Source organism: Acartia tonsa, chromosome 2 (genome assembly GCF_053477335.1).
Source record: "Acartia tonsa isolate MP-2025a chromosome 2, ASM5347733v1, whole genome shotgun sequence".
Classification (NCBI taxonomy): Eukaryota; Metazoa; Arthropoda; class Copepoda; order Calanoida; family Acartiidae; genus Acartia; species Acartia tonsa.
The window spans coordinates 34,241,337-34,264,220 of NC_137261.1; the positions used below are offsets into that span (position 1 = coordinate 34,241,337).

At 29.7% G+C, this 22,884-nt stretch overlaps 1 protein-coding gene and 2 long non-coding RNA genes across 4 annotated transcripts; all 3 read left to right on the plus strand.

Annotated features, from left to right (window-relative positions):
- Window positions 1-2,112: 2,112 nt before the first annotated feature.
- LOC145312426 (uncharacterized) lies at window positions 2,113-11,167 on the plus strand. Its single transcript, XM_080151669.1, has 9 exons — window positions 2,113-2,204; window positions 3,591-4,138; window positions 6,745-7,263; window positions 7,354-8,238; window positions 8,851-9,179; window positions 9,723-9,880; window positions 9,950-10,324; window positions 10,640-10,784; window positions 11,036-11,167. The coding sequence occupies exons 2-9, from the start codon at window positions 3,601-3,603 to the stop codon at window positions 11,123-11,125; spliced, it is 3,039 nt and encodes a 1,012-aa protein (XP_080007795.1). The 5' UTR covers window positions 2,113-2,204; window positions 3,591-3,600; the 3' UTR covers window positions 11,126-11,167.
- A 7,854-nt stretch (window positions 11,168-19,021) lies between these two features.
- On the plus strand, window positions 19,022-19,940 carry LOC145312787 (uncharacterized). The gene is made up of 3 exons (XR_013877122.1): window positions 19,022-19,085; window positions 19,421-19,470; window positions 19,772-19,940. It is a non-coding gene; the product is annotated as an uncharacterized LOC145312787 (long non-coding RNA).
- Window positions 19,941-21,417: 1,477 nt separating this feature from the next.
- Window positions 21,418-22,427, plus strand: LOC145311652 (uncharacterized). 2 transcript variants are annotated; one of them, XR_013876746.1, is made up of 3 exons: window positions 21,418-21,576; window positions 21,908-21,957; window positions 22,259-22,427. It is a non-coding gene; the product is annotated as an uncharacterized LOC145311652 (long non-coding RNA). The 2 variants fall into 2 exon arrangements; XR_013876745.1 differs by having other exon boundaries at window positions 21,519-21,572.
- Window positions 22,428-22,884: the final 457 nt, after the last annotated feature.

The window sequence follows — 22,884 nt, forward strand, 5'->3', positions numbered from 1 at the left end:
GGAAAAAATCACGAAACCTTTTCAATATTTGTTTTTAATTGTTTAATACTTATATATCAGTACTATGACTAACAGACTGACGGTCAAAGTAAATTGGATGATCAAAACAACGGGAAATTTAATTTTGATATTTTTAACTAAAAAAAATTTTGAAATTGGACCATAAACACCAAAGATATCAGGAAAAATGAGAAAAATAGCCAAAAACCTGCAAAAAGGCAGTCTGACCGCCATTGATGTTTCCTTGAAAAGACAGGAAATTTAATTTTAATATCTATAACTGACAAAATTTTGGAAATCGGACCATAAACACTAAAAGTATGGATAAAAATGTTAAAAATACAAAAATAGCCTGAAACCTGCTTAAAGGCAGTCTGACCGTCATTTTTTTTATGAAAAGACAGGAAATTTTATTTTGATATCAAAAACTAAAAAAATTTTGGAAATTGGACCATAAACACCAAAGATATGGAGAAAAATGTGAAAAATACAAAGATAGCCTAAAACCTGCAAAAAAGCGGTCCAATTGCCATTGATGTTTTATAGTTAATTGGGTTCCTTAATAATGGGAATGTTGTCAAAAACTTTCAGCCTTTTATCTTTTATAGGAGCCGAGAAAATCACGTTTCCCCCAAACTAAGACAGACGGACATACGGACAGACGGACATACAGACAGACGGACATTTCAAATTATAGAGTAGCTTCGCTACTAAAAAGACTGTTCACCTTATCGTCAGCTAATGGGTTAATACGAGCCCAAATTTTGAAACTATTTTTAAGATTTCGGTCCATAAAGGGAGAGAGGGAAATGGCCACAAACTAGTTTCCTTATGTCTAATTTAAAACAAATATTATTTACCCAAGATCCAGGGGTAGCGTTTAAGTCGTAAGGGGGGGAGGGGTCGATTGATTGTTCTAAATCCCTCCTTCGATTCGTACGCCACTGAAATTATGAAGCGTAGAAACTCTATACTAGTTTCTAGAAAGTCTACTCTTTACATCCATTTAAAATATACTGACACCAAATTTTTGTATGTTATAATTTTCCTGTTCATCTGATTTTTTCTAATTTCAATTTCAACAATGCTAAAAGTGAAGCTTTAATAATTAAGTCCTAAAAATGTAAGTATGTCCTTAAAAAGTATCCTATATTCAAGAAGTTTTAAAAATTTTGTTTGAATTTTGCATTTATATATTCTGCTTATCCAGTTCTGATAAGTGTAAACGTTTGTTTGTCCTACCGTTTCAGAACTTTTCTTTTTTGGATTTTGCCATCCTTGTTAAAGCATATTTTTTTTTCTTTTGTTAAAATAAACCAATTTTATGTATAGCAATAATCACTTTCAAATTACTTAGTTTTGTTTTAGATAAATAATTCATATATTTATATTAAGAAAGATTAAAAGTTTTGTCCAAAAAAATCTAAATTTTTCAGTTCTCACACTCTACAAGTACGAATCCTCGTTTGATCTACCGTTCAAGAGCCTTATTATGGAAATAAACGATAATTTGCTTTAAGCTGACGTAATTTAATATTAAAATTTTAATCATGAGGGTTAAAAACATCAAGTTTGAAAGAAAAATAATTTTTGTTTGAACTACTTTCATCTACTATTTTCATTTACACCACCTTTCCCTCGCCACAATTTTCAAGGGAAAACAGGAGAAATTCCGCGCCACGCTTGAGGTAAACTCTCGCAATGATCTTCATTTTCTATTCAGTAAGTTTCTGGCTACGACACAGTAAAGAAGTCTGAAAGTGATTAAGTGATGTACAAAATTTAATATCATAGGTAAGATTTATTTATGATAAAAGTTTTATAAATGATTAAACAATCAAAATTCATATAATGTAAAAAATAACATCAACTTTAAAATTTAGTATTAAATTCTTTATATATTTTTACATTACACATTTGCTAAAGAAACCAAAAAAAAATAAAAGTAAAAATTTGTATTTTTTTGTATAAATATGACAATTTTCTTAATTTATCTTTTAATGACCTAAAAATCAGAGTTTTCCCTTTCACTACACACACCTTTAAGGCGAGTCGTAATAGTTTTCTCTTTCACTACCAATACCAGCGCAACCTTTCTCCCTTTCACCTGCCTTGGTTAAACTTTCTCTTCTACAATTTTCAATTTGTGTGAGTAAATGTAGGACAATTTTAGAAAAGCGAAAGCACAAATTTTCTCCTGGAAGGTAAGAAAATTAATTCGTCTATTTTATTACAGCATTTTCATTTATAATAGCATTTTAATGCTACAATATTAATACAAAAATTTCAAAAACTTTTTTTTTTAAGCAGTAAACAATTTTCTTGTATTCATTTAAATCCGGTGGATAGGAACCGGTTCTCATGAATACGAAAAAACTATGTCTAGCATCGTATTATATCCAGTTTTCTACGAATATAGAAAAGTACAATCATAAGATTAAAACTAGTTTTTTTAGCCGGTGCCTTCGGCACCACAGGGCTAAAAAAACTAGTTTTAATCTTATAATTGTACATTCTATATCCGCGGAAAGCCGTTTATAATACGATACGAGAAATAACTATTCCAGTATAACTTTCCAACCAATTAATATCCGCTGAATTAAAACCGGTTCTCAGCCTTACTAAAAAATCATGCAAAACATCGTATTACAGACAGTTTTTTACAAATATTAAAATAAATATCATAAAATAAATATCATAAAATTAATACCATATATACAGCTTGGGCTCTAACTTAAGAAAAGAGTCCACTAATATCTTTAAATTTGCAGTAATCTAAAGAAAAAATATACCACCTCTATAATGATGAACAAGATTTTCCATTCTGGAGATTAAACTGTTTGAAAACTTATGACACTTTTAATTTAGAGCTACCAATATTTAATAAAAGTTTCCAAACGAAAGATAACGAATTTAAAAAGGCTTAAAACTATGTGTATTAGTGTATTTTAAAGTTCAATGTGTTTAATTTGTCCTTTTTTAATTTGAGTTTCATATAGAAAAAGTAAAAAGAGAGTGGAGATTTTTCTAAGGGTGATCTTTATAAATAAACTGCTCAAAATCTGTATAAATCTTTTTTAAGATAAGGACTTCAATAAGTTTAATTGTCAGTAAGATTTTATCAGACAGACAAATAAGCCTTTTTACTTTGTTCCGTTTTTTTGTGTATCTATGATTATAAATGAGAAACTGCCATGAACCAACACAAGGCTTCCATAAATTTTGTGAAGCGAGCAACTTACACACGAATAACTTAATTCTATTGTATTTCTATAAAAGCCAAACTACATTTTTTAGAAGTTTTGGTCTAAAGTAGGTTTTATGCTAAAAGCAGGGGTAGGATCAAAGGGAATTTTAATTAAAAAAGTGGTCCAATTAAAGAATAGAATGTCTATTTTTATATATATATCATGTATAAGTTAATTGCTAGTTAATTTAAATAAACTTAAAAATATATACATATAAAAATATAAGGGTAGTCTTAAGTTTAACTTGATTTAATAAGTTCGTTTTAGCTAATAACAATAACAATTTTATTTGCATAAACAAAATGAAAATAGATTTTAATAACTACAATTTTTATGTTTTAGGCGTATAAATATGGCTCCCAGTGAAGATTTCAGTTATTTGTGTCGGCATTGCCCAAGAACCTTCAAATTGCAAGATTTCTTCGAAAAACATCAAAGAGTTCATGAACTTAAAAGACAACATGTATGCCGTTATTGTGGATATGTTTATGGGGCAGCTAAAGGCCTTTTAGGTCATTTAGAAGCTGTTCATGGAGTAAAAGATAATATGTATGAAATGCTGTCAACAAACCTTAAAATGTGCCAAACATTACCATTTGGACTTGGATCCCAATATTTTCAAAGTAATAAAATCCTTGGAACTTTAAATCAAGCAAAACTTGCGCAAGAGAGCGCCGCTTTGCTTCAAAAAGCGCAGCAAGCCATGCTTGTCCAGATGAACCAAGCAAGGACAGTACAGTTGTCTCAACTTTCTCTAGTTCCGTTATCAATTAACCCTGGAACAAGTGTGAGTACTCCCATCCTTTCTCCACAGTCTAGAGCAATGAGATCTTCCGAGGACAAATCTAAAATACCTTCTCCCGCAGGCACGGGAAACTACAAGATATACGGTAATACTTGACACACATTTTTAAAACGCGTGCGCGTGCACCTAAGCTTAGCTGATCTTAAGATTTCACTTTCGTAAGATGTCCTTGAAACTTTTTAGCGCACACTTAGCAGACATATGTACATGCAAACCATATGCTGTTTTATTTCACAAGTTGATAAAGATTATAATATGATAATTTAATGTTAAAAAATATTATTATAATTTAAATAATTTTAAATTTTTTAAAAGATTTACCAGAATGTCCATTTAAATCTTGTTGATTTTTAACTTTTTTTACAACTAATTCCTATGTTATGTTTTGAGCAAAGCATTCCTATAGTTCCTAAAAACGTAAGTATGTCTGTAAGCATTATTCTGTACTAAAGCAGTTTTTCAACTTAGAATTTTGATTTGACATTTATATATTTATGTAATGATTTTTCATTTCTGACACTCTACAAGTAAAATGTTCGTTTGTCTAAAAGTTTTAGAGCTTTGCTTTTATAGATGTTGTCATCCTTGTTTACACTTTAATCTATTTTTAAAGGCAAAGCTTGACTAAAATTAGGGTCGGTTCGTCCGCAACGGTTAGCTCTTTTCGTTAATTTAGGCATTAGAATTGCCCTACCGATTTTAAACTTTGCATAACAGTAAAGTACGAGTTAGAAAGCGTAGCAACTCTATGATTATAAACAGAAAGTCTTTACGTCCATTTTAAAACATGCTGATTTTTAGCTTTTTTGACAATATTTTTAAAAGCAAAGCTTTTCTATAATTAGGGTCCATTTAAAACATGCTGATTTTTAGCTTTTTTGACAATATTTTTAAAAGCAAAGCTTTTTTATATTTAGGGTCCATTTAAAACATGCTGTTTTTTAGCTTTTTTGACAATATTTTTAAAAGCGAAGCTTTTCTATAATTAGGGTCAGTCAGTTTGTCCGTAACAGATAGCTTTTTTTCGTTAATTTAGGCATCTTAGAATTGTTCTATTGATTTCAAACGTTGCATGATGGTTCCTGTAGTAATAAGGTACGATTTAGAAAGCATAGCAACTCTATAATCGTTACCAGATTTTAAACATGTTGATTTTATTACTTTTTAATAACAATTTTTTATGTGATAAAATCATCCGATTAATCTGATTTTTGGATTACTAATTCCTATTACAATAAGGTATAATATTATAAGCGAAGCATCTCTATAATCAAGTAATAAAAATTTCAGTATGGTCTGAAACAGAATTCTGTATTTAAGAAGTTTTGCAACAAATTTACGGATAATTTTGTCAAACCTTATATTTTCATATTTTGTATATTCAGTTCTGACACTCAACAAAAGTTAATGTTCGTCTGTCATACCGTTTCATGGCTTCGCTTTTATGGATGTTGTCATCCTTGTTTATTGTATAATTAGGGTCGGTCAGTCCGTTAATCCGTCCGTAACAATTAGCTTTTACCGTTAATTTAGGCATGTAAAAATTGTTCTATCGATTTCAAACATTGCATGATGATTCCTGTAGTAGTTAGGTACGATTTAGAAAGCGTAGCAACTCTATAGTCGTTACCAAAATGTCCGTACGTGCATTTTAAACATGTTGATTTTTTTACTTTTAAACAACAATTCTTTATGTGACAAAATCATCCGATTGATCTGATTTTTGGATTACTGATTCCTATTACAATAGGGTACAATATTTTAAGCGAAGCATCTCTACTATCAAGTCCTAAATATGTCAGTATGACCTTAAACAAAATTCTGTATTTAGAAAGAACAAATTTACGTATAATTTTGTCAAAATCTATGTATTCATATTTGATAAATTTAGTTATATATCGTTATTTATTAGTTATTTATCGTCTGTCATACAGTTTTAGAGCTTCGCTTTTATGGATGTTATCATCTTTGTTTATTATATATTTTTTTAAAATAGACATATTAGAATTATCCTATCGATTTCAAACTGTGTATGATGATTTCTTATAACAGTAAGGTACAATTTAGAAGGGTAAAATCAGGAAAAAGGACAAACAAACAATAATTCTTGTAGCGTGTTAGAACTTAATAAACAGAACATTAAATTCTAAGTCTAAACGAAATTGTAGGTAATTTTGTTGCAAAATTGCGTAAACATAAGGTACAGTAAAAAGACATACTTTTATTTTTAGGATTAAATTATATAGTTGCCTTGATTATAATTCTTTACCATGTTGTCCCAAGAATTATTATTTCATGAGTCAGATGAATAGGATAATCTTATCATACAAAAAAGGTTGTAAAAGTGTTAAAAAAATTCTTATGTTTTAGAAGGTGTACGCTTTTAAATGTATTTAACTGTTTTAAAAATCATAAGGCAAAGTTTGAAATCAATAGGATAATTCTAACATATTTGTTTAATTATATTATACAAAACAGGTTGCCTAAAAATAAAAATCTTATTATATTTACCCAAATAAAATATTTCAGTTGACTGCTAGAAGGTGCTCAAAATCACTTGCTATTGTCCCTTTTAAAACTCTGCTCTTTTGGATATTGTTGATTTTTTCTTCACTTTGCACACCTTACACCCAGATTCCTTAGACCCTGTTTGCGATAAACAATTTATCCTTTATTATTTTACATTTTTAGAAAAAGTGCCTGAAATTAACGACGCTGGTGATGCCCAACAAAATGACAGTGGCTTCTTTCATTGTACAATATGTACAAGAGAATTCTCTGGTTTAAATAGTCTCAAAAAACATGTACCAATTCACACAAGAAGAGTCCAGCACAAATGTGATGTTTGCGGTTATGTTTTTGGAAAAAAAGAATATCTGTTAGATCATATGCGAAAGCACACAGGAGAAATAAGTCCAGTGTGTCAGGTCTGCGGACAGACTTTTAATAAAAGTTTAAAACTGAAAGAACATCAAAAATTACACAGAAATACTGCTTTAGACGGCTCTGCGCACAGTGATAATAACCCTTTTAGATGTCACCTTTGTAGAGATACTTTTTTGACTGCTGATTTATTGCGTGAACATTTGAGAAGCAAGCATTCTGAAACAGTTTATAAGTGTGATATGTGTGATGCCTCATTTGGTGATGTTAGAGGAAAAAATCATCATATGTATAATGAACATCAACTTGATGCATTTCATCAAAAATGTAAGTTTAGTAGAATTTTCTAAAATTGTTTAGTAATGCTATTAAAACTGTTTTGTTTGTATTATTCGATTTTAAAAACTTTTTTTCTAGGTGTTTGGTGTCCTGTGTGTAATCAAGGGTTTACAAGACATTATAACCTCAAAGTTCATATGTACAAGTCCCATGGAAAAGATTATTTGGAGAACAATTTCTCATCTGAAGAGTTAGAGTCTCTTATGAGACCTCCTCCAGGTTCAAATACAAGCAAGGCATCCACATCACCAAAACAGCTAGATAAAGAAGATATTGGAGTAAATACATCATTACCAATATCACCACCATTGACTCCGAAATTATCACCAAGACAAAGATACATGACGGAAGATCAGCCACAAGTTCATTTAGCCCTTGACCTTAAGATTAGGTCAAGACCTGGACCAGCTAGTTTGACAAAAACTAAATATTATTTTGAACAAGAGTCTATGAAAGTTCTTTCCAAATGCAATTCATGTGATCTTAAATTTGTAGATAAAGTTGACTGTGATTTTCATTATGAACAAGAACATAAATATGAAGATAGAGATTATCAAGCAAGTGAACCATTACAAAAAAGAAAACCTGGTCCTGCAAGTCGAACTAATCCGCCCATGGAAAATAGAGTTAGTTCTGCAACCGATGTCAAAGGAGAATATGGATATCTTTGTATGCAGTGTGGTAAAGTTCTTATGCACAAACAAAGCTATGTGAGTCATATGCGAGTTATTCATGGAGATTACTATGGAGGAAATAAGTGGAATGGAAGCAGAGTAGTTGATATGGTCCTTGGAGATCAAAGCTTTAGATTCAAGTCTGACGAAAATATAAATTATTCTCCAAATGAAAACTTATTAGACCCAAGTGATTCTGCACACAGTAAACGACGGTCATTTACAGTCGCCTTTGACCAAAATGACACTCAAGAACCAGAGACTAAACGACTTAAACTTTCACAACAAGGTATTAAAAACTTTAGAAATTTAGATTCTTCTAAGACTGTCTTTTCTTTTTCAAATGCATGTACTAATAGTAAATTAAAACCTCTTGATCTTGCATGTAACCCCGTTTCTGTATCTATTTCAGATGAGATAAAACAACATTTTGATACAAATTATTTTAAAAATGGAAATAATCTATTGCAAGTTGTTTCATCTCATTCATGTAAAAAATCTTTTAAGTCTTTGAATTCTTTTCCTTCGTATCAACAAAACAATGCTCATTCATGCAGAATAACCCCACTTGGGTCCGAAAATGCCACTAGAACTTCTAGCATTCACGAATATGCTGTCAAGCTAAAAACGGCAACTGCTGATGAAACAGGAAAAAAAAAATTTCTTTGTCCAGTTTGCAATTGTCAATTAAGTTGGAAAACTAACCTTTCAGTTCATTTACGAACCCATTCTGGTGAAAGACCTTTTCAATGTATTTTATGCTTTAGCAGGTTTAGGCAAAAAGCACATCTCTACAAACATTTTCGTTGTTCCCATGAACAAAAAATTTCACCCTTTAAATGTATTTTTTGTTCAAAATTATTTACAAGGTCCTCAAATGATCTTTACAATCACATTACAGAGGTCCACCAGCAAGATGTGATGAATAATCAGAATAACAATACTGAAACAATCAATAACAACTGCGTGTTACCATCAAATGAAAAAAATCAGCCAGAACCACTATCATTAGTGATGACATCTGCCTTAACACCTCCTACAGAAGAAGATATACGCACAGATAATTCTGTAGAAGATTACCCAGATGAAGACTCAAATCATGTCTGCATAAGAGATAGAAATGATGACATCCAGTTTGAACCAGTAACGCAAGAGTTTTTATTTGAGGGTCAGTTAATTAAACCTTCATATTGTGTATTGCCTTTTGTATCTGAAAAGGAAATCAAAAAGGTAAGATATTTTTTTATCATATACCTAAGCCTCAAAGACTTTATTAAAAGGTGTAAGAGTTTCTTTTGATGACTTATTAAAGAGGATTTGCCTCTAAGGGCAGAGGATGGTCACATAAAGTATTGTTTGTTTTTAAAGGGTATATTTTTTCATAAACTTCTTTCTCAAGTAACTTTACTTAAATCGTTAAACTATTATGCTTAGCCTCTGTAGCATAAACAAAAACATTTCAGTAGATAATATCAGTGCGTATGTACGTCCGTAACTGTACCTTTTTGATTGAATTACACATATAAGAATTGTTTTATCGATTCCAAACTTTGCATAATAATTCCTTTTACAGTAAGATACATACAGATTTTAAACTTTTTCGACAACAATTTTTCCTAAAAATCACAACATCTTCGGTTTAGTGTTTAGCAAGACCTTAACTGACAGACATTTAGATAAACGCAATTTGCCAAGTGGGTAATGAACATAAATATATTTCTAGCATATCTTTTGTACTTACTTAAATTACTTTTAAAATGTTATTTATTTTAGCAATCTCAGAGAGGCGAAGATTCATATTCTGATGATGAAATTGAGGATAAGATGGTTATTGATGAAAATCCAAAAACCGAAACTTTTTTTGAAAGATTGAATAACAACAACATTCTCAGTGTTAAAGATAACCAATCACATTTATTAAGAGAAGAAAGGTAAATGATTTTTTTATACAAACAAAATTTGTATTATTTGAATAAAACTTAAACTTATTTTTTTTATAGAACTGAAGAATTCATTAGAGAAACAAATATCATACCAAGAAGAAATTTTTCAACTTTTGAAAATTCGCTAACTCATCCATTTACCTTTTCTTTATCTGCGTATCTCCAAAAAAAGAAAGAAATGTCTGCTATTCTAGTCCCAAGATTTCAGCAAAACTCATTTGCAAAATTAACATTAGAACATGTTTCAAAATCGTCAATGTCTATGAAATCTCCAATGATGTTAATAAAAAATGATATTACCAGTGGAAATAATACAGCAGTTAGTGAATATGAAAATCAAATTCAATCAGATTCCTGGCCTTTGAATTGTATAAAATGTAATTCAATGTTGCATAATTTAGAAAACTTTAATCTACATATGAATGATCACTGGTAATAATTTATTTAAAATTAAAAAATTACTAAATAATTTGTAAAATAAATTTTTCAAAAGGTGCTTCCCTACAAAGTGTCTGTTAACTTTGCTTTTAATCGAAATTAAAATAAAAAAATAAAAAGAGGGAGAGAAGGTCTTCCTAACATAATTAAATTACAAGTAACCAACTGACTTCATCTTACTTGACCTGGAATAATAAGTAAACAAACAAAATTTCCTTAATTTTTTTTTAAATAGGTGCTCGACAAGGTACTTTGAGGCGTCTTTTAATATTTTATTTTAACATTTTTTATAAATATAATATTTTTAAGGTCTGATGACAAGTGTTGTCCTGTTTGTGGTTTGCTAATAAATTCAAAAAGATTTAATTTCAAACAACATTTAAAAATACACACTGGAGAAAAACCATTTGTATGTCATGTATGTTCTAGAGCATTCAGACAAAAAGCACACATGGTAATATATATTATATTTTGTTGAAAAAAAAACCTAAAATATTTTTGATGTTGTAGAATGTTTTAAATTGTTCCAGAATTTTTCAAATTTCTTTATCTTTAATTTTTAATCATGATCCTAAAATAAGTTTCTTATTTATTATTTTTCTTTCTTTACTTTTGTTTTTAAATAGATTTTGCAATAATTCTAATTTAAATAATCACTCGCTTTACTTTTAACGATAATCAAGCCTTAATTTAATACATTTTTAGGTCAAACATGTGACAACACACAAAACTGAAGTCAAACAAGAAAATATATTATCTGTAGCTGCTTTTAATGCTAAAATTTCTGTTATATAACTTAAATTAGTAAATAATTTGTGAAATAAAGTTCTAAAAAAATATTTGTTTAAGAAACAAAAATGTTTCGCACCTAACATCTAAAATTTTTGGCCCAAGACGTAATAAAATGTCCCATTTCTAACTATTATTGTTCGGAGTTAATACTTATTTTTTTCCGATAACTTGCGATCAATAAATAAACAAGGATGACAACATCAATAAATAGCGAAGCATAAATCTATCATGAAATAGACAAACAAAATAAGTTCTATAGCAGATTAACTGTTATCATAACAAAGAAAAAAAGAGAGATATATGCAAATAAATATGGTGCATTATTTGCCAAATGTAATATTTTTCTGCACTACCTCTCCGATTTTGTTAATACTCTATATTTTGGTCCGTTGGGTAATTCAAGGATGCTGGATGGCCAAAAAAAAGTTTCAGAGTCCCTGGATGTCTAGATATTTAGCTATCTATGAAGGTAGGTAACAAAAATTTAAAAAACACCCAATTTTTCACAATTTTAAAAATTAATTTTTTCATCAATCTTACATCCAACCTATACATTTTATACACCAAAATGATCGTTTATTCATGTAATAAGCTCACATAATGCTATTTTGGCCAAAACTCTAATTTTACAGGGTGTTTAACAAAAAGTGTATTTTGGATATCTAGCGTAATACCCAAAATACCTGTCCGAAAAAAAATCATTTGTTTGGCCTAAATCCTGTGTTTTATCTGTGGGCATATGTGGTATAAAACGGTTTGGAGGACCCGGGACTATAAGGTTGTCAAATTTCATTTTGGAACACCCTGAAAATGTGATTTTTGTGTCTGTAGAGCTAAAACTTGGTCCAAATTGGCTATTTTTTTCAAATTACTCTAATATGTGTTTTAGTATAATTGGCTGACCAGATCAATATTTTCCTATTTTTTGGACACCCTGTATTTTCAAAACAAGAGAAAAAATTTTGTTTTTTTTTTAAATTTTTTTTCTATTTTTAAGTTACTTAAAACTGTCATATAGATAAAGATTTTGACTAATAATAATAATATTTGCCTATTTTACAAATTTTTACACTTTTGGGACACCCTGTGCATGTTTTTAAAAAATGATGGTTTTTGCCCATTTTTGGGAGGAAGGAGTCGTTTTAAGGCCATAGACTATTCATTTTTGTAGAACTTTTCAAGATACATCATTTGTTATTTATGCAAAAAGCGCAAAAACCGAACCGATTTGCCATTATTCGTTGATTTTTTCAAGATAACTGTAAAATACTTTTATTTAGGCGTTTTATTTTACTAAATTTCATGTAAAGTAAAAAATTTTGTATATCCAACCGAATTTTGTCAAAAGAAATTTCGGCTCAATACCAGCTGAGTATCCACGTGGATATTCAGCTACTATTGGGGTCATTTTTGGATACTCAGCTACCATTGGGGAAATGCCTGGATATTCAACTACTATTGGGGGGAAATAAAATTTTTAAACAATTATTTTGGTTAACTTTTTTGTTAATTTATACATGTTAGAGTTTTCCTATTGATTTAATACAAAAAATACGATTTAGGAAGCGTAGCAACTCTATAATAGAAAGTCCGTAGGTCAATTTTAAACATGTTGCTTTTTAACAATTTTTAAAAGCAAAGCTTTTCTATAATTAGGGTCGGTCAGTCCGTCCGTAACAGATAGCTTTTTTGTTAATCGATTTCAAACTTTGCATGATGGTTCCTGTAGTAGTTAGGTACTATTTAGAAAGCATAGCAACTCTATGATCGTTATCAGAATGTCTGTACGTCCATTTTAAACATGTTGATTTTTTTACTTTTTTAATAACAATTTTTTATATGATAAAATCATCCGATTAATCTGATTTTTGGATTATTGATTCCTATTACAATAAGGTACAATATTATGAGCGAAGCATCTCTATAATCAAGTATTGAAAATGTCAGTATGTCCTTAAACAGAATTCTGTTAAAAGTTAATGTTTGTCTGTCATATCGTTTCAAAGCTTCGCTTTTATGGATGTTGTCATCCTAGTTTTTCATATAATGTAATAAATGAAAGCAAAGTTTTTCTACATTTCTAGGAAATTATATCAACTCTATAAAATCGTGGCTTTAGGGATTTTTGGTCCAAAAAAAATATTGTAGATTGATCATTTTAAAAAGCAAAGCTTTTTTATATTAATGGTCTGTGCGTCTGCCCGTCCATCGATTTCAAGCTTGGTGTTAAAGCACATTATAAAGAACGTAATTACCAACAAATCAAATTGATTATAGTATGCCCAACTACGCTTTTAATGATTTTGTCATCCTTGTTTTAAATTGCAAGGTGCAATAAGTGGGTGGAGATTTTTGGCTTCTTTGTACAACTTAAATTCAAGACAAAACATACGCGGATTGATTTAATATCTAAATGGTATTTATTATTTATAAGTTTAATTTATGGAATACTGATTATTACAATAAGGTACAATGTTATAAGCAAAACATCTCAATAATTAAGTCATAAAAATGTCAGTATGTCCTAAAACAGTAGCATATACTTAAGCAGTTTTGCAACAAATTTACTATAATTACAATAATTTTATATAGACTTATGCATTATTATCCAGTTAATGTTAGTTTGTCCTTTCATTTCAGAGCTTCGCTTTTATGGATTTTCAATATTTGGTTCCTAAATCTGTATTAAAGTTAAATGATAGGTGAGAATTGCTTGCATTAATGTGCTTTATTGTCATGGGAATCAGCATTATGAAAGGATATAATGAAAATACCAATAGGAAACTATTGTGGATATTCAACTACCATAGGGGAAAAGTGTGGATATTCAACTACTCTTGGGAAATATGCGTGGATACTCAGCTTCTATTGGGGAATTTGTGGATACTCAGCTGGTATTGAGCCGAAATTTCAAATGCACATGGTTTATGTTTCTTATATTACTTATGTTATAGCAATTATTTATATTATACACTTCATTTTCTTGTTTTAACAATTGAAATCTATCTCGACGAAAAATGGTTAGCTGCACATAAAATTTGACTTAATATGAAATTAAATTTCCTTTTTTTAAATTTTTTTTTCTATTTTTAAGTTACTTAAAAGTGTCATATAGATACAAATTTTGACTAATAACAATAATATTTGCCTTTTTTACAATTTTTCAAAAACATGCACAGGATGTCCCAAAAGTGTAAAAATTTGTAAAATAGGCAAATATTATTATTATTTTTCAAAATCTGTATCTATATGACAGTTTTAAGTAACTTAAAAATAGAAAAAAAAATTTAAAAAAAAAAAATTTTTTCTCTTGTTTTGAAAATACAGGGTGTCCAAAAAATAGGAAAATATTGATCTGGTCAGCCAATTATACTAAAACACATATTAGAGTAATTTGAAAAAAATAGCCAATTTGGACCAAGTTTTAGCTCTACAGACACAAAAATCACATTTACAGGGTGTTCCAAAATGAAATTTGACAACCTTTTAGTCCCGGGTCCTCTGAACCGTTTTATACCACATTTGCCCACAGATAAAACACAGGATTTAAGCCAAACAAATGATTTTTTTCGGACAGGTATTTTGGGTATTACGCTGGATATCCAAAATACACTTTTTGTTAGACACCCTGTAAAATTAGAGTTTTGGCCAAAATAGCATTATATGAGCTTTTTACATGAATAAAAGATCATTTTGGTGTATAAAATGTATAGGTTGGATGTAAGATTGATGAAAAAATTAATTTTTAAAATTTTTTAAAAATGGGTGTTTTTAAATTTTTGTTACCTACCTTCATAGATAGCTAGATATCTAGACATCCAGGGACTCTGAAACTTTTTTTTGGCCATCCAGCATCCTTGAATTACCCAACGGACCAAAATATAGAGTATTAACAAAATCGGAGAGGTAGTGCAGAAAAGTGGTACATTTGGCAAATAATGCACCATATGCAAAAACTGAAAATCACGGAACCCTAAAAATGTCTAAAAGTCTTTAAAAGAAAAGCATCTACCATAGGTTTTTCACACACAATTATGAAGCATAAAGAAGGGAATTTTAGCAAGAAGCTTCAGCAGTGTATCATTTGTTTTGTTTTTATATAATTATTTCAAGTTAAACATGAAACTAACTATGAATTTATGTATTTTTGAATGTTTTAAATAGATAATTTACGAATTAAAGGATATAAATCATGTACATTTGAAGTATGAAATTTTTTGTTATAATAGAAACTCAAAAAATTCAATTAGAAAAACAGAATTTAGACCCATATTATTGAAATGTATCAAAAGGATATTTTATGTGAAAAAAAATTTGCGCACTTCGCGCGCTCATTTACTAGTACATTTTAAACATCTTTAACATTAATCCAAGTTTTTTTTTCTCAAAACTTTTCGTCTGTTGTGATAAATCACTGTATTTAAGTATATTTGGGGGAAGGGATAGAGAAAAAGCAAGGACGTCGAAGCTTTTTATTTGTGAGAGTAAACATAAACAAACTAAAAATTTTTGCCACTCCCAAAATCTTTTTTTTAAGGGATGGGAGTAATCACTTGAAATCTAATGTCAAAAGTAAAAACGGCTAAAAAGCAGCTTAAAAACAGTCCAATTACCATTGATGTTTCATACTAAGTTATGCCCTAAATTGATGGAAATGTTAACAATGTTTTAGCCTCATTTTTTACAGGAGCCTAAAAAATCAGTTTTGTAAAATAAAAGCGGATAAAAATTGCCTGAAACTAGTCCAACAGCTATTAATCCTTTAGTGCCGAGCGCTACTTTTATGGGCCGATCAAGCTAAAAATCACAGGGAAGCTTTATAATGGTCAAAACGAAAAGCCAATTTTTTTGTTATGCTCTAGTGGCTTGCACAGGAAAGTTGCAAAAAAAAACCGGTTTGGCATAGCCATAAAAAACCAGTTATTTCGACAAAAAAAAATGAAAAATGTAATTTTTGAACGCCCAAAGTAAGATGAACACGTATTTGAAAACTACATAATTTTATGTAATCTATAGGGTTACAAGTAAACTACGAAGCGATTTATATCACATTTAGTGTTTTCGGTTAAAAAAGCCCGTTTGTCGAAGTTTTAAAACACAAACACTACAAAAAAAGAACATATAAAAATTGAGTGATAAATATCAGAAAAAAGAGCATAAAAATATTGAAGAAAACATATAGGGTATACTTATTTGGGTTGCTCAAGAAAAAAGTCGCTGATTTTTTTCGTAAAATCCAATTTTTATTGACATCTATTTGTGAATTTGTTTTATTCAAATTATTATTTTTTATATGATTTTTTTTATCGTTTTTTTAAGCCCTATTATGACCCGGTTCGGCCTGGCCATTAATACCCGAGTTTTAAAACCTGGCTCAGTTTTGGTTTTTATTACCCGGTTTTAACTTTTAACTTTTAATAAAAATAACAGTTTACGTCATTAGTAAGGGTTTGAGCCACCCAATTAACCCTAGTTACCTCTATATGTGTCACTTAATAGTTTTATGCTCGTTTTTTGATATGTAACACCCAAATTTTATATGTTTTTTTTTTGTAGTGTGTGTCTTTTTAAACTTCGAGAACCGGGTACACCGAAAAAGGTGGTACTTACAGCCAAAACATTAAATTTGAAAAGAATCGCTTTGTATGTTACTTGTAGCTTTATAAATTACATAAAGTTGTGTAGTTTTTAATTACTGATCGTATTAAAGTTTTAAAAAGTGTTCATCTCACTTTGGGTGTTTAAAAATTACATTTTTCAATTTTTGGTCGAAATAAACGAGTTTTTACTACAAAACCGACGTTTAATGCCGGCGAAAACCGCCCAAAACGGGTCAAAATACCCGTTGTGCATTTGTGGCCATACCGAACCGTTTTTTTGCAACTTTCTTGTGCACGCCACTAGAGCAAAACAAAAAAATAAGTTTTTCGTTTTTATCATTATAAATCTTCCCTGAGGTTTTTAGCTCAATCGGCTCATAAAAGTGGCGCTCGGCACTAATGGGTTAATTTAGTCAAAAAAAACTATATTTTAACATATTTAGACACTTATAAAAAAAAATATTTTGACCATTTTTAGATTCTACAGACGCAAAAACTACACTTACTGGTTGTTCTAAAGGTAAATTTGTTAATTTTTAAGTATTAGGTGCTCCAAACTAATAAATACTAGATAAAAAACAGGATTTAGGCCAGAAAAAAAAACAATTTGTTAGACACCCTGCAAAACTATAATTTTTTCAGAATAGCATTTTGTGCGCATTTTACATGAATAATCGATCATTTTAGTGTACAAAAAAAAATAGGTTAAATAAAAGATTGACGACAAAAATTTTTTTTTAAATTGTGAAAAAATGGGTGTTTTTATAATTTTTGTTACCTAACTTCATACATAACTAGATATCTAGAGATTAAGGGACTCTAAAACTTTTTTTTTGACTATTAAACATAAAATATAAACAAATCTAAAAGTTAGTGCAGAAAAGTAGTATACATAGCAAATCATCTACTATAGACATTTCCATTAATTGAAACAACCAAACTAATTGTTTCTTTAGAAAAAAGACTCATTAGTTAATTTTATGTATTTAAAATACTAGTTTGAAAAAAACATATTACTTTTAAGGAAATTTTTTTTTTGAGCCAACGTGGGTACTTGTGTGATCTACATTTTAATGTTCCCTCTTTCTCTGACAATTATCTTAAAATTAGCAAAACAAGTTTTAAAACGGCATTTTGTTTTACAAACAGGATATTCAAATGATTTTAGGATAAAACAAAGTATCATTAAACCTTAGACAAAAAGTAACAAGATGTCTGAGAACCTATTGTAAATTATACTAGTCACTAAAGTTTTATAATAGTTATTTATCATATTTTCGTAATATTGTGAATGCGAGAAAGGATTTTAAAATTATTTCAACAAATTTGGTCATGTGATCAAAAATTTGAATTGTCCGTCTACTTTTGCCCCCCTGTGGGGGCGAAGTAGGTGGAAATTAAAATTTTTGTCACTTGACCTTAATATTGATGAAATGATTTTAAATGACCTTTCTTGTATAAAAAATATTATTAAAATTATGATACTTGGGTTTGTTGGATTTAAACCCTGTCTTAAAAACTCAAAACTGAAATAATACATATCATAAGGGTTAATTATACTGTACGTTTATTGGTTCTCTGTGCCTTTCTTTCCCTCTCCTCTCTCTCTTTCTGTCTGTTTCTTTTTCCCCTTCCTTCCCATACACCGTCTCATTCTCTCTTTCACTTATATATTTACCCCCCCCCCCCCCCACTTCATCTAATTCTTTTTTTCTCTCTCACATGCTAGTTCTATCTCTTCCCCTCTCTCTCTTCAAAAGATAAATATTTTCTTCAAAAATATATTTTTTATACCGTCCTATGAAATTTAATGAAATTTTTCTGTTTTAAAAAAACAACATAATTTTTCATTTTAACTAATTATTTGAAATCTTTATATTTACTCCTTTTTCTGCAAATAAAATGATCAACTAAAAATTGATTACCCGTTTGTTCCCTGATTTACAAAGTTGTACGACAGATAACCTAACTATTGCAAAAGCTAATATCAGCCAATCCGGTCAAAGGGAAAAGCTGAAAGGAAAGGGAGGGGGGGTATAATAGTTCTTCTATTAATCAATAACGCCCCCCCCCCCCCACCAATAGTATAAGTCCTCTCTTTTTTTTTAATTGGAACTCCATTTAATAAAACGTAAAAATAGCTTAAGTTGTGAAAACTAAATTTTGATTTTTTTTAGAAGTTTGAAGCTTTTGTAACTAGTAGTAAATATTTAGATAGGATGACGGTGACACATACAAAATCGGAAACTAAGATTCAGCTGACCTATAAAGTTCTTTAATTTAATGTACGACAATGTTTTTAAACACTTACTCTTAGTAATCATTTGAACATTGGTTTAGGCGGAGGTTATGTGAGATAAAATGTAGGTATTTTGTTCAGTGTTATTTTATTATATAAAGTACATTTTTTCCCTGAAGGTAATTATCTTTAAAAAATGCTTGTTCGATTAAATTGTACTTTTCAGGGAAGCTTTATTAGTGTCTTGAACTATTACATAAAGTATTAATGTTTTTTGTCTGATACTTATGATCTCAGAAATTACTGGTCCGAATGTTTTTTTTTCAGTTTAGCTTTACATAGGTCCTTGGATGGTTTTAGGTCATTTTTTTCTGTATATTCTTTGTACATGGAAGCTTGGGGGCGCAGCTATTATTATCAATATTTTTGTAAGAAATATAATTATATAAAATATTTTAGGCTTGTCAGAAAACTTGAATCTACCATTTTTTGCTGCAAGTGTTTGCATGGTAAGTTTTGTTAAATCTAGCTTCTCTATAATTAATGCCCCTTTGTTCATTTGTCTGCATGTCTTTTCAACTGTTTTTTCACATCTGTCTGTTTGTAAATCTGTGTCCGTAAGTCTGTCTGTCCGTGTGTCTGCCTGACGGACTTTCTGTTGGTATGTACATCAATTTTAACATACTTAGACATGTTATAATTGTCCTATAAATATTAAACTTGTGTTTTTAAAATTGCAAAGATCAATGCTTTAATAGAAAGACAAATAGATTTTATTACCAACTTATCAAAATAATTGTTATATTTTAGGAGAATTAGCTTCCTTCCATTCTGCCTGTTATTGATTATGTAAAAGTCACTTGGAGATGTGGCAACGATTTTGGTGTCTGCTTGCAAAATTACACATGAAGAAATCAACTGGTTATTTTATATCTATTTTGTTAAATGTTTACCCTAAAATAAATGTTAATTTAATTTATTTGTGTTTTTATAAAATTTTTGTTTGGCAAACCTACTCTATAACTCGAGTTTTCCTGAATGTTTAAACTTTTGTTAGTTTTATGTGTAATGTTTTAAAAGATTCTGTGAGCGTCAGGGGGGGGGTTGAGGGGGGTTTTCTTCCTCAGGGGAAGGGGGGGTTGAGGGGGGTCTCCCCCCTCAGAAAAAGCTTGGGCTTTGTCTGTAACAAAAAATATACCCCAAAATAATTTAGCAGCATCTTTTTTTATGTTGGAATACTATGTTTTTTTAATCCTAGAATCAACCAATAAGAAATAGGCATAATATAGAAAAAGTTAGGAATAGAAATTATTTCTTTTGTATAAATTCCTTTTTCAAAATAAGAAATTTCCTATTTGTGTAATGTTGGAAAAAATATTATTTTTTTAACAATCCTGACGTCAACCAAGAAGAAATAGGCATGATGTAGTAAAAGTTTGGAATAAAATTTTTTTTATTAAATCCTTTCTTTAAAATATGAAATTGTATAATTTTGAAAATGTTGGAATAGTTATTTATCATATTTTCGTAATATTGTGAATGCGAGAAAGGATTTTAAAATTATTTCAACAAATTTGGTCATGTGATCAAAAATTTAAATTGTCCGTCTACTTTTGCAGGGGGTGTGGGGGCGAAGTAGGTGGAAATTAAAATTTTTGTCACTTGACCTTAATATTGATGAAATGATTTTAAATGACCTTTCTTGTATAAAAAATATTATTAAAATTATGATACTTGGGTTTGTTGGATTTAAACCCTGTCTTAAAAACTCAAAACTGAAATAATACATATCATAAGGGTTAATTATACTGTACGTTTATTGGTTCTCTGTGCCTTTCTTTCCCTCTCCTCTCTCTCTTTCTGTCTGTTTCTTTTTCCCCTCCCTTCCCATACACTGTCTCATTCTCTCTTTCACTTATATATTTACCCCCCCCCCCCCCACTTTATCTAATTCTTTTTTTCTCTCTCACATGCTAGTTCTATCTCTTCCCCTCTCTCTCTTCAAAAGATAAATATTTTCTTCACAAATATATTTTTTATACCGTCCTATGAAATTTAATGAAATTTTTCTGTTTTAAAAAAACAACATAATTTTTCATTTTAACTAATTATTTGAAATCTTTATATTTACTCCTTTTTCTGCAAATAAAATGATCAACTAAAAATTGATTACCCGTTTGTTCCCTGATTTACAAAGTTGTACGACAGATAACCTAACTATTGCAAAAGCTAATATCAGCCAATCCGGTCAAAGGGAAAAGCTGAAAGGAAAGGGAGGGGGGGTATAATAGTTCTTCTATTAATCAATAACGCCCCCCCCCCCCCACCAATAGTATAAGTCCTCTCTTTTTTTTTAATTGGAACTCCATTTAATAAAACGTAAAAATAGCTTAAGTTGTGAAAACTAAATTTTGATTTTTTTTAGAAGTTTGAAGCTTTTTTAACTAGTAGTAAATATTTAGATAGGATGACGGTGACACATACAAAATCGGAAACTAAGATTCAGCTGACCTATAAAGTTCTTTAATTTAATGTACGACAATGTTTTTAAACACTTACTCTTAGTAATCATTTGAACATTGGTTTAGGCGGAGGTTATGTGAGATAAAACGTAGGTATTTTGTTCAGTGTTATTTTATTATATAAAGTACATTTTTTCCCTGAAGGTAATTATCTTTAAAAAATGCTTGTTCGATTAAATTGTACTTTTCAGGGAAGCTTTATTAGTGTCTTGAACTATTACATAAAGTATTAATGTTTTTTGTCTGATACTTATGATCTCAGAAATTACTGGTCCGAATGTTTTTTTTTCAGTTTAGCTTTACATAGGTCCTTGGATGGTTTTAGGTCATTTTTTTCTGTATATTCTTTGTACATGGAAGCTTGGGGGCGCAGCTATTATTATCAATATTTTTGTAAGAAATATAATTATATAAAATATTTTAGGCTTGTCAGAAAACTTGAATCTACCATTTTTTGCTGCAAGTGTTTGCATGGTAAGTTTTGTTAAATCTAGCTTCTCTATAATTAATGCCCCTTTGTTCATTTGTCTGCATGTCTTTTCAACTGTTTTTTCACATCTGTCTGTTTGTAAATCTGTGTCCGTAAGTCTGTCTGTCCGTGTGTCTGCCTGACGGACTTTCTGTTGGTATGTACATCAATTTTAACATACTTAGACATGTTATAATTGTCCTATAAATATTAAACTTGTGTTTTTAAAATTGCAAAGATCAATGCTTTAATAGAAAGACAAATAGATTTTATTACCAACTTATCAAAATAATTGTTATATTTTAGGAGAATTAGCTTCCTTCCATTCTGCCTGTTATTGATTATGTAAAAGTCACTTGGAGATGTGGCAACGATTTTGGTGTCTGCTTGCAAAATTACACATGAAGAAATCAACTGGTTATTTTATATCTATTTTGTTAAATGTTTACCCTAAAATAAATGTTAATTTAATTTATTTGTGTTTTTATAAAATTTTTGTTTGGCAAACCTACTCTATAACTCGAGTTTTCCTGAATGTTTAAACTTTTGTTAGTTTTATGTGTAATGTTTTAAAAGATTCTGTGAGCGTCAGGGGGGGGGTCGAGGGGGGTTTTCTTCCTCAGGGGAAGGGGGGGTTGAGGGGGGTCTCCCCCCTCAGAAAAAGCTTGGGCTTTGTCTGTAACAAAAAAATATACCCCAAAATAATTTAGCAGCATCTTTTTTTATGTTGGAATACTATGTTTTTTTAATCCTAGAATCAACCAATAAGAAATAGGCATAATATAGAAAAAGTTAGGAATAGAAATTATTTCTTTTGTATAAATTCCTTTTTCAAAATAAAAAATTTCCTATTTGTGTAATGTTGGAAAAAATATTATTTTTTTAACAATCCTGACGTCAACCAAGAAGAAATAGGCATGATATAGTAAAAG

Bases quoted from the DNA above. Each gene is read 5' to 3' on its own strand.
- LOC145312426 (XM_080151669.1), top strand. From the start codon at position 3,601: ATGGCTCCCAGTGAAGATTTCAGTTATTTGTGTCGGCATTGCCCAAGA. The intron at 7,264-7,353 runs GTAAGTTTAGTA...CTTTTTTTCTAG, and splicing joins TGATGCATTTCATCAAAAAT to GTGTTTGGTGTCCTGTGTGT. The intron at 10,785-11,035 runs GTAATATATATT...ATACATTTTTAG, and splicing joins TCAGACAAAAAGCACACATG to GTCAAACATGTGACAACACA.